General features: G+C 41.8%; 2 protein-coding genes across 2 annotated transcripts; both read left to right on the top strand.

Annotated features, from left to right (window-relative positions):
• The first annotated feature begins 2,056 nt into the window (after window positions 1–2,056).
• fndc10 (fibronectin type III domain containing 10) lies at window positions 2,057–3,715 on the top strand. The gene is made up of 2 exons (XM_085160285.1): window positions 2,057–2,175; window positions 2,274–3,715. The coding sequence occupies exons 1-2, from the start codon at window positions 2,168–2,170 to the stop codon at window positions 2,959–2,961; spliced, it is 696 nt and encodes a 231-aa protein (XP_085016411.1). The 5' UTR covers window positions 2,057–2,167; the 3' UTR covers window positions 2,962–3,715.
• An 826-nt stretch (window positions 3,716–4,541) lies between these two features.
• On the top strand, window positions 4,542–9,480 carry ssu72 (SSU72 homolog, RNA polymerase II CTD phosphatase). The gene is made up of 5 exons (XM_085160286.1): window positions 4,542–4,827; window positions 5,646–5,789; window positions 7,971–8,110; window positions 8,212–8,330; window positions 8,545–9,480. Exons 1-5 carry the CDS (start codon window positions 4,748–4,750, stop codon window positions 8,644–8,646), a joined length of 585 nt encoding a protein of 194 aa, XP_085016412.1. The 5' UTR covers window positions 4,542–4,747; the 3' UTR covers window positions 8,647–9,480.
• Window positions 9,481–12,317: the final 2,837 nt, after the last annotated feature.

Raw genomic sequence — 12,317 nt, 5'->3', positions numbered from 1 at the left:
CATCTGGAGGATCAGCCTGCATCTAACTACTCTTGAGCTGCTCCCTTATCACAAAGTGTTTTACACTGGATGTCCTTCCTGACTCAAGCCAAAAGGGAATTATATCTCTGACTGGAACCAGGTCAGCAAGCTTTTGCTTGCCTAACAACTACGTAAAGCACTATGGAGCCACACTGCAACTAATTGGGTTACTTAGCAACAGGTCATTAATGTTATTCGGCATAAAAAGAGTCTTTGAGAGGCAGAGTTTTGTAGTAAAGATGGGCAGAGGTTTAAGCCAAATGTTTGTGGAAGAATTTAGAAATAATGTTCCTTAATGTAAAACTGTGAAGACTTTGAATATCTTGTCATGTGCAGAGCGTAATATCATTGACGGATTCAGAAAATCGGGAGAAATCTCTGTGTGCAAAGAACAAAGCTGAAAATCAATATTGGATGCCCGTGATTTTCAGGCCCTCAGGCAGCACTGCATTACAAACTGTGATGATTCTGTCATGAATCACAGCATGGAACATGTTGAGAAATCCACAAATCTGTGTTAAAACTATATCATTGTATCATCTGGCCTAAAAAAAAAAAAAAAAGGAGTGAGAGCTTTGGGCTTGTTATCAAGAGTCAGTTCAAAATCCTGCAGTGATAGTCTGGATGTGGATTGGTGCCAGAGGAAATGGCATTAATGCACATCAGGAAAAGCACCATCAGTGCTGAAAGGTACATACAGGTTTGGAGCAACATCCCATCCAGACAGCATCTTTTTCAAGGAAGACCTGAAATATTTCAGCAAGACAATGCTAAACTGTATCATCCCTCTATTACAACAGCATGGCTTCATAGTAAAAGTGTCAGAGTGCTGATGGGCCTGCCTGCAGTCCAGACCTTTCACCAGCTGAAAACATGTGATCTGGCTCATTATGAACGATATATATATATAAAAGAAAGAAGAGCCAGGACTGCTGAGCAGCTAGACTTCCGCATCAGACAAGAATGGGGCAACATTCCTCTCCCAAAACTCGAACAGCTGGTCCCCTCAGTTCCCAGATGTTCCCAGGCTGTTGTTAACAGACGAGTGGATGTAAACAGTGATAAACGTGGCTTTGTTCTGCTTTTTTGATATGTGTTACTAATGAGCTAATATTTTTTTCTTAAAGGTGTACATACTTTCATTTCAAATATATGCTTTCTTTATTCTGTTGTGAAAAAATAAAGGTTCGTGAGGTTTGCAAATCTTTCCGTTTTTATTTAATTTTACACAGGGTCACAACACTCTGGCTTTGAACTCAGTTTGACTTCATCTGAGACAATCTGACCATTTTCCAGGCTGAAGCCATGAAAAGAGCATCGATGGTGTAACGTTGTAACTGGGCACATTTCCAGCGACCCGACCATAAATCATAAAGGATACACTCAGCGCAGGTGGGCAGACTTCAATCCCTCCATCAGTGCTGTTTTCGGGAGTCCGCACAGGTGACTTGACAGCTACCTGAAGCGCTGTGTGGGCTGATGACTCACAAACCGAGCACTGATGACAAGAAATATTTTGTGCATGCACCCACGCTGCCCAGCACTCCGCGGGGCGCGCTCCTGCACGTGCACTCTAACACAGCAGGCATCAAAGCCATTTACGTCAAGCCAGACAGGAAGAAGAAATCCAATCTGATGGCACGAGCCTGCTCCTCCGGTCCACTCCAACTGTCCGGGAACGGCGAGCTGCACTGAGGCCACTTTTATCGCCGTTTCTGCTGCATTAACTTCATCCTGCAAGGTCACCCTCGTATCTCTCACCAACTGCACGGGGCGCATGACTCAATGTTATTTCTGTCGCCCATGGATCCCGTTTCACGCGGATTTTCTTCGCGTGCACTGAATTGGATCGCATCTTATGGCAGAAATTTCAGCCATCGCCCATCTAATCCACTGTGAGAGGAAATAACTCGACGAGAACTCGGTGAGATGACAAACCCACAGCGACCATCCCTGCTCGCCTTATCGGCACTGCTGCTCTGCACGCTACCCCAGACAGCTGGCTCTCATCAGCTCAACAGCTCATCATTATCATCATCACCATTATCGACGCCCTCATCAGAGGTGAGAGACAAAAATGTGACCCAAAATTGGCTGAAACAGACTAACGTGACTCCCAGCGATCAGAGCAGGCCACCATCAAACCATGAAGAGGTAACAGGCCACGTGAAGAGCTCCTCGTTCAACACAAGTCGAGGCAATAGTAATAATGATAATAATAACAATAATAATAATACTGTGATATCTGACAGCCCTGGCAGGGCACCGAGATGGAGCCCAGAGGACGTGCCATCGCCGGTGTGCGCCTACAGAGTGATCGAGGGAGGCATTGGGGGGCAGCTGTGCTTTCGGCAAACTCTGTTTGGGTACAAGTGCTCTAAGGGAGAGTGCAGGAGTGCGGTGTCTTTCGGGAGGCTGGTGGCAAATATTCTCACCAACGGCAGCGTACTGTTACAGTGGACCTACGAGTCCGAATCCACAAAGACTAAAGAGGCCAGCAGTCCTGGGACGAATGCGACAGAGGAGGAAACTCCGCGATCAGACTCTGTTTTCAGGGGTCGACGCCACAGACGCGGGGGCTACGAGGTAAGCTGCTGGTGGAATGGCAGCTACACTCAGTTTGAGTGCGCCGGTGTCCATCTTGGGTCGGGCTGCAGGGACTTTCTGCTCACCGAGCTGCACGAGAACATCCCGTACCGCATCTGTCTGCGCAATCTGGGCCGCTCCGAACCAGCCGGGAGGCCGGAGCAGCGGGACTGCGTGGAGTTCACGCTGCCGCCGTCCGGGATGCAAGACATTGTGATCGCCATGACAACGGTGGGCGGAGCTATCTGCGTGATGTTGGTCATCATCTGCCTGCTGGTGGCGTACATCACGGAAAACATCATGAGCCCCGCGGCACAGCATACGTACTCCTACCGCACTCACTCACATCACTGATGCACTAAAATGACCCACATGAACGCGCACCACGGTCATGTGTTATCTCTGTGGAGACTTGTTTCTGCCCCTGGGGGGAAAATGAACGGTAATCCATGTATCAGTATTTACAAGTTATTTTCTCAATTTTGAGTCAGTTTTGCGATAATAACCCAAAATGTTGGTTTTCAGTGGCAAAAAGAGTTTTCTCAGCTGCTGAAACAAGTTTCCATAAATCTCGCAGTCATAGTTAATATCTATAGTAGTCCTGTTTTCCGTTTTTCCAGTATGACACACTCATCCTGTTATGACCTAACTGAAGCACAATCTACTGTGGCTCTGCTAATAACATGCCTTCTGAACCTCGCGAGGATGCACTGAACCAAAATTAGCCTACTGGTTATCTGCAGTTTGTAAATACGGCAGTTTATTGTGTCACGTTTCCGTTCAAGGCTGTCTGGGGATTGAATCGGGCAGCATGTCTACAGCAATACCAATAATGAAATGGCTCTGAGTACATGAGAAACAAGAGTTTTGCTAAATATGCAGCCTGTAAAAGTGTCCTTAATGGGACACCGAAAAATGAAACTTTAGCAGTTAACACATTTCTCCACTCGAGTCAGTGACAACAGCACTGTTTTTGCTTTGTTTGTCATTTTCTGAAGGGCAATACAATCTGGTGTACAATCTCCAAATACTGTGCCAAACATCTTCAGTTAAACCACCTTCTGTCCTGCTGTCAGTGAATAAAGTACTATGAGGTCATTTTTAATAATGAGAAGCTGTCCTTTTTCTTCTTCTTCTTTTTCTGTGTGTGTGTGTGTGTGTGTGTGTGTGTGTGTGTGTGTGTGTGTGTGTGTGTGTGCGTGCACATACAAAATAAGAACCAAAAAATAAAATTAACCCACAAAACATTACAATGCATGAAAACTACAGAAAAACACAAGATGGTGACTTAAATATTACAAAAAGATCAGCTATTAAGTTTCATTCTTTCATGTGTAGACAGGCAGACAGATTTCTTTTTCAGCTATTCTATTTTAGATTTGCTGCTATGTTTGGGATTATTGTGGCTTGTTCAGATACAATTTTACAAACCTAAGTCATGACCATTTTTTAATGCTCCCAAGCAGCCCATACTTGTTCACTCTTTTTTCTAACTGGACATATCTGAGTTTGAAATGTAGGACTTTGATTTTGCTGGGAAGCCCACCCTGAACACTTGCGGCAGTCTCCAATGTTTTCCACTTGTGAATGATTTATCTTGCTGTAGAGTGATGGCCTTAAAACAGGAAAGAGCCTTGCAATGTCGTAGACAGCAGCCAAAACACAGCACTGTACGAACATATTAAATACAAAGTAAAAGTTGTAAGACATGAAATGTGGAATTAATGGTCCCTATGTTTGTATGCCCTGCTGCTAAAAGCCCGTTGACTGTGTCTGCTTACTGAAGATGTTAATGGTACGAGAGATTTTAGCCACTTCTACTGTGGCGAAAAGAGAAGGCCGAGCTCTTCCGGCATGTTTTCCTTACTGACGTTACGTGGCCTCACTGCGCTGAGAGCTGCGAAGCTCCGCCCTCAACATGACATCACTTAAAGCCGTATCCAGGGCAAGGTGCCGCTCCGCCATTTTAACTTCCTGCTTCTAAAGAAGACGAGCTTGTCGCGCTGTATCTACACTCGAAAAGCGTTTTCGTTGATCCAAACAACAAGTTTTTTATTGTTTATTTCTCTCATAGAGATAAAAGTAACCGCCTCAGTTAGGTTTTGAGTTCATATCGGTTAGTTTCAGCCGGAGAGTCGCGATGCCGAGCCACCCGCTGCGTGTAGCGGTTGTGTGCTCGAGCAACCAGAACCGCAGTATGGAAGCGCACAATATCCTCAGGTAAAGATGAGACGACTGGAAGAAGAGAGAAGGAAGGCGGCCACAAAGTGATCGAAATCTGTGCGGCTTTCTGAGCCGTGTCGATGCGGTGACAGCCCGTCAGGCCTCGACACTTTTTAACAATGGACTTCGAGCTCAGAGCGCCACACCGAGGCTGCAGCTCGACTAAAACTCAGCTTTCTGACCGTGTTTCACAGGTTTAGGGTCGCCTAGAATGGCCTTAACTAAGATTCTGCTGTCAAACTGATTTTTAGAGAAGTCACACCAAGGCCCAAGTTGTTGGGTTGTATTCTCCCCCCACATTTTAACAAGAGCGCCCCCTGTAGGGAATCCTCCGAGAGGGAGCGTCTGGAGGTTTCACAGCGACGGCAGGCTCCGATCAGCTGCCTCATCCACCACATTTTATGGAGTGTTGTGTCGATCAGATCTTCTTACACAGAAGATGTCACTACAAAAAAGAGCCTTTCAGCCCTCTTTAGATATATTCTTACTAACTGCACTGGATTAGAAAAACAGACTGGGGAAAAAAGATCTGCAGACCAGGGTGACAAACTGTCACCTATTTTATTTTTTTTAATATTTAATTTCCTTTTTTAAAATGAAGATAGTCAGCTGATGGATTGCAGATGGGGTGGAAATTGGTATTTTGAGGCGTCTTAGGTTTCATAAAGTCTTATTCTAAATATGTGAGGAGGCAGTTTACAGGGCTGGGTTTACAGGTTACGTGACTGCTGTGGAAAGACTTATTTCCTTGTGCTTTCGTAATGTTTTCTCAAAGTTGTTGCATAATTCACTCTCTTGTCCTTTCCTCTCTGCAGCAAACGTGGATTTGATGTGCGTTCATTTGGGACAGGGTCTCATGTGAAGCTACCCGGTCCTGCTCCGGATAAGCCAAATGTGTATGACTTCAAAACGACATATGAACAGATGTACAACGACTTGGTCCGCAAGGACAAGGAACTGTATCCCCTTCCCACACACAACATCACACACATCCTTACACTCACATATACTAGGAGCCAGATAAGTAAACGTGGGCTGTGTATCTGTCTTGATTAGATAGTTGTTTTGGACACTGGGCAGTGCAAGGAGATGAAACCACATGCAGGGATTTAAAAAGGAAAACAAAACATGATGGTAAAAAGGTTTGTTTTTAAATCTTTAACATGTAGGGTGTGGAGAAACACCTTGCAATACAGCAGCGGTGCAACAGTAAGTTTGCTTTGGTAAGAGCTAGGATTTTATTTATTTATTTTTATTTGAAATTGGTGTAATTTGGCTCACTGAAGCTTCCGGTTTTTGCTTGTTTCTGTTTATTTTAGTTCAAGTAGTTTCAGTCTTTTAGTTATTGTAATATTTGTTTTAGGCAACATTTAAATAAGTTTAGAGTTGGTGTGAAAATGCAAACGCAGCACTTTGAGGAGGGTTAACTCACATCCAGAGTCTCAATAAATGTGCAGCGAAGCCTCATCAGGCAGGTTTTTACCAAACTGACAAAGACAAAACTCAGTCTGCCTGTGTATATGTTTTTTTTTTTCTTTTTTAAGTTTACTTTAGCTTTTAAGTTAATAAAACTGGTTCAGTTTTATTTTAAATTCTGTTAACTAAAATGTTTGGGGGGGGTTTGTTTTTTGGGGGGGTTTTACCCCACAAACACCAGTTTTTTTGTGAATTTGATGAGGCTGCTTAGCGTTAATGCAATTATTGCATTTTAACAATACTTTCAGAGTATTTGTACTGTTGAAGTAACACGAACGAGACGTTTTCTGACTCGCCTTTTGTAGTTAGTCGTAGAGAATAAGTATTGTCTCAGTTATCAAAATTGTAAAACCTGATAAGGACAGAATATGAACTATTAGCAAAGAAGCTGAGTTTGCCCAAGTGGATGACAGCCACTAACCCCAGAGGGAGGGGGGGGGGGATGCATAAGGGCCATGAATCTAAGAGGTTGTTTTAAGCTGTAGGCTTGAGTGCCCCAAGGTAAGTTAAAGATTATCAGTTTCTCCTCATTAGCATGTGGTATGTTTATGCTGATGCAAGGCACTCAGACACATTAGATAATTAGTGGTGTTCAACAAAGAGCACAAGTGTGTTAGTCTTCAGTGGCTGCACTTTAACTGTGCATGCACAGGACTTCCTTTTATTTATTTATTTATTTTTACTTTAATGATAAAGTTCACATATTTTCTATCAGTAACCAGTAATCATGGTCCTTCTATTTAAACCTTCCTTTGTTTTAGTTCAACTCTTTTCTTTCTTTCTTTCTTTCTTTCTTTTTTTTTTTTTTTTTTTTTTTTTTTTTTTTTTTTTTTTTTTAAATGTGCTAAAAACAGAAATCTGCCTTTAATTCATCTGGTTATAGAGGCCTGCATGTTGAAAGGTCAGACAAGTTTTCTCTGAGGTGTCATTTACTGTTGTGCTGCTGCTGATGGTCCTGTATTGTAGGTGTTTTTTCCCAGCCTGCATTAAGGTAAAGTAACAAATCTGTTATCCTAAATAAGAAAATTACCCTGTGACACAGCCGTGTTGTATGATTAACTTAAGTCACTGTGCTTGTATTTTTTTCTGTAATTTCTGCTGTTTTGCATGGATATCTCACTGATGTAGTGCACAACAACTACATTTATTTATTTATTTAGACAATCTCTTCCCATTTGTAGTGAGTGGGTTGTATAGTTTATAATCAATTTTTTTGAAAGAATAAAAAAAACAACAACAATGGTGACATTGTCTGCATCAGCCTGGCAGTACCAGTGTGGTTGTTAATATTAAAACTCTGGATTTAATGCTGTTTTTAAAAAAAAAAAAAAAAAAAAAAGTAAACAATGTTCCTGAAAATCCATCCTTTCAGCTTGTTTTCTAACTGACCCTCATTGGTGAATAGTCTGCACCACTAGAGGGCGATGTAGTTCATGCTAACTAGACGTCACTGGAAAGTGCATCCTGCCCCCTTGTGTAGTTTGATTGAGATGCACTTTATATAGTTGCTTGGACCAGTGAGTTCAGTCTAATTGGGTGCACACTGAAATCCTCTCTCTGTTGCTCTGATCAGTTTTATTTTGTTTTGAGTGTTTTGTTTTTGTGGGGGGGGGTTCCCCTTCTTGCCTCGTGCTGTGTATTCCTTGACCCTCCTCACTCTTCAGATACACACAAAACGGCATCCTGCACATGCTGGACCGTAACAAGCGGATCAAATCAAAGCCAGAGCGCTTCCAGAACTGCAAGGACAAGTTTGACCTGGTCATCACCTGTGAAGAGAGAGTCTATGACCAAGTGGTGGAGGGTGAGGTTTTGTAACATTACTCGGAGTCATTCACAAACCCACCGCTTTGCTGCTTCTCCAACTGTTACCTGCCTTTACCTGGTCTTTAATGTGTTTCCTAGATTTGAATTCCAGAGAGCAGGAGACGCTGCAGCCCGTGCATGTAATCAATGTAGACATTCAGGATAACCACGAGGAAGCCACACTGGGCGCCTTCCTCATCTGTGAGCTGTGCCAATGTGTGAGTGACAGCATCTGATAACTTCTCGAGGAGGCGTTTTCTTACTATTTTTTTTTTTTTAAACAAATTACTAATAAATATACACGTAAATAATGTGCAACACTGTTTCCGTTGGCATCTAAAGAAAGGTTAATCGATCTTTGTGAGTGGTGGAAATGAGGCGTGTGCGTGCACAGGTGGTGTTTTGATAGCTTTCCCTTGTGCACCCTTGCAGATCCAGCACACCGACGACATGGAGAATGAAATCGACGAGCTCCTACAAGAGTTTGAGGACAAAAGCAACAGGCCTTTCCTTCACACTGTCTGCTTCTACTAAGACTCTGCAACAATTTGCAATAAACACAGACCGAGATCACAAGCAATCACACAGAAGTATATGGACACACATGCATCATACTCCTCAGTCATCCATGACTCAGTGCATACAGGTTGTGTGCCTACACAACCACAGACACACATAAATAGCTTTGGGTCAGGACCTAACAAATGGCTGCTGTTGGACATATTGTTGATAATGGGTTTTTCCTCTAAGCAGAGGATGGACTCGCTGCTCTTGCTCTGCCTTTCATTCCTCCAGATCAAGGTCAGGCCAAGGTTACTCCCTCCAAAAATCACAGGTCCAGTCGAATCACTCAACTATGTCTCCTCAGGGAGAGCCACAACACCCACAGGCCAGATTCAACAGCTCCTCCAGTTACTTTCATTTTTGTTTGGCACAGAATGTTTTTGTTTTCTTAGATCTATAATTAATTCAAGCATATATGCCAGATTTATTTAATATTTGGGAGGGTGTACATGTGTTTACATGCTGGAGGAGAATTAATTGAAGTGTATGCTTGTTTCTGTGCGACCATGTGTTTGTAGATTTAGTTAGGATTAAGTTTTAAGTGGGTGGGCTAATTAATAATGAATAACCAAACCTAGACCTCTGAGGCTTTCATCGGGTGTGTTTCAGATATGTGTTGATTGATATTTAAACTCGATGCTGTATTTCTGGCCACAGTATTTTGTTTTGAGTTTTTTTTTTTTTTTCTTGAACTGAAGCATTGTACTTATTTTCAAACTGCGAGCTCGGCTCAGAGTGCCTGATATTTCTTTTTTCCTGTATTGTATATATGAATCTACTAAAGAACGAAGCCTCTCTAAGAAATAGTTCATGACCCTTTTTTTGACTTTATCAGTATTTAGTTCCTGCTGAGTTATTTAATTACAAAATGGGTATTAGAAGACTAATAGCGCTGTTAGAAGGACTGTTTTGAGTGATGAGGACAAATTACCAGACTTGGATATAAAATATGGGCTGATCTTTATTTAGATTTAAATTATTCATTCAGTTTGACTAAAACTAAAGCAAATATATTAAAATATCAGAACAGAACACGGAGAGGCTCAGGTGGTAGAGTGGGTTGTATAGTATTTGCAAGGGTGGGCATGTCTTCACCACATGCTGAAGGTGTAGGTCCTTCAGCATGGCGGCTGTGCAGCTTCTACAGTGAGGATACTCCCAGTGGTGGATCTGTAGAAATACTGGTATATTTATAATTAGAAATCTGCAAAAGCTAATAAAGTTCAAACATGAATGGTATGGAGTACAAACATTGCATCCAAAATATAGTGAAGTAGAGAGCAGCATAACATATAAAGTATAATGAAGGTGTACCTGAGTAAAGTACTAAAGTTAACACACTTGGGTACATCCAACTACTATTCTTTAATCCAGTGGTAATATGAGATAATACAGAAGTTGGGATATTTGGGAAAATTCATGTTAAAGAAGCCAAAACTCCACCTTTAAAAAAGTAGGTAAATAAAATAATACACACATTCCCAAAATTAAGAGCACTGCAACCCACTGAAACCAGAAAATCTCACAGGGCCCACCTAATCTTAAATTTTCGCTCTAGTCAAACAGAGAGCCTCATAAATTCACTTGAAAATTGCATTTAAAAAAATCGCTCAATATAATGATTAATAACCTGTTTTAATTCACTTTTTATATAAATAAATACATATATAAAATAAATAAATGTGACTGTACATACATGTGAGTAATTTCAAACTGGATTTCTGTTATTAATGCGACCTACCTGCAGTACCTTTGCGGCCCTCCAGGGGACCCCGGCCCACACTAGAGGCCTAACCTTAATCCCTCGCTCTAATTGTAGGGTTACGAGTCCACTGAAATGCACTATCACAGAATTAAATGGCTCAGGTAAGTAAGAGCTCAATTAGAAAAAAAGGAGGATAAGGATTTCAGTAGATATAAAAAATAAAGCAGCAAAATACAGCAAATACAAGGACATGGACACATGGATGAATAAATCGTGGATGAAGATTTAAAAAATAATAATTAAACTGTGAGAATAACCGTTAGATTGGGGGCCAAACACATTTTAGACACGCCCCTGCTCATCCGTGAAAATATAAAAGAGGGATTATGAACGGATGACCAATGTTCCCTCTAATTTTTCATGTCTCTGAGCAAACACACAAACTCCCTGAACGGTCCCTTGGACCACTGTGAGCAGCATTAGACGTGTGCACTGTGGTCACGCCAGCATCGAGTCCATCCAAGTGGTTTATTAAAACAACCAAATTACAGAATTTGCATTCATGTTAGGCTACTTTTAATTAACTGCTTTAGCCCACTTACAATGAAAATTTAAAAAAAAATCTTGTTCATGACCTTGTTCATAAAAACTGGTATAACGTCCACACTTTTTCCGTCAATTGTTCCGTCTGTCCTGCTCACATCTCCAGTGGTTGAGCAGCCAGTCACTGGTCACTTACTACAAAACTCACTGTAAAACAGAATGGATTGTTAACGGATTTCTTTTAATTGCAATTCAGGTTAGATTTTTTTTTGTGCGCTACGCAGATTTTCTGTGCGCAAGGACCGTGCCAGCAGTGCGCGTTTACGAGGTGCGCCTGCTGCTTGTGGCACAGGGAGGAGAGGGCGGGGCGGCGGGGGATTCTCTGGCTGGCTGTAGTTCGCAAAATAAAAGAAAATAAAAACAAAACAACAAACACGAAAACAACGGACATCATGATACAGACTTATAATTTGCACCGATGTTTTTTCGAAATTCTGTACACGAAAAGTGAGCGCGAGAGCCCTCGGTGCGCCTGCTTGCTGCTGAAGTCAAAGTAAACTATTGTCATCTCCGCTACATACAGTCCAGTATATAGAGAGACGAGACGACGAGGCTCCAGTTACAGCAGTGCAAGTAAACAAACAATAAATATAAGAAGAGTGAGAAAATAAATATACACTTTAGGACTCGGGGTAAAGGGATCAATAACAATTTAAAATTTATAATTTACAGTTTGATGATTTAAAGTCTCACACACAACCCGTCAAAAGGGCGGGGGGGGGGGGGCTGCTTCCAGATAGAGCACATTTCATTCATAATGATGTAAATCCAAGCCCATCATGTATTCATCATTTAAACCTTGGGTTGTGTGAAATCCCAGAAATACACCTTAGACAAAGTGAATCTGTGAACTAAGGTGTAGGTCTATTAGGTTAAGTTGTGGTGTGATCCTCGAGTTGGGGGACTTATTTTCATACTGTAGTGCAAAATTAAAACCAATGGAAGATGGATAAGAAAAGTTCAAAGCCATCAGGTGCTCAGTTTAGAAAAAAAGAGAAAAGAAGAGGAAGAGAAACGAGCAAAAGATGCAGGTAAGCAGATGTGTCATTGGATAATGGCAGGTCATCCTGAAACAATCAGAATCGGAATACTTTATTAATCCCTAAGGAAATTATGTGGGTTACATTTGTTCCAAGAAGAAATGGTAAAAATAGTAACAGTAACAGACTAAACTCCAAACATTATGTTGCAGATTTTAATATTAATTAGTCATTGTCAATTGTTGATTTGTCCTGTTCTCATTGTATGACAAATTATGATGGCAGGAGGAAAGCAAAGCGACCCGTGGGCTTCACTCACCCACAGCCTGAGCAGAGGAAAGGACTGATCTAAA

This window comes from Neolamprologus multifasciatus, chromosome 5 (genome assembly GCF_963576455.1).
Source record: "Neolamprologus multifasciatus chromosome 5, fNeoMul1.2, whole genome shotgun sequence".
Classification (NCBI taxonomy): Eukaryota; Metazoa; Chordata; class Actinopteri; order Cichliformes; family Cichlidae; genus Neolamprologus; species Neolamprologus multifasciatus.
Note: the sequence above shows the minus strand (reverse complement) of the source record. Positions and strands in the feature narration are given on the sequence as shown.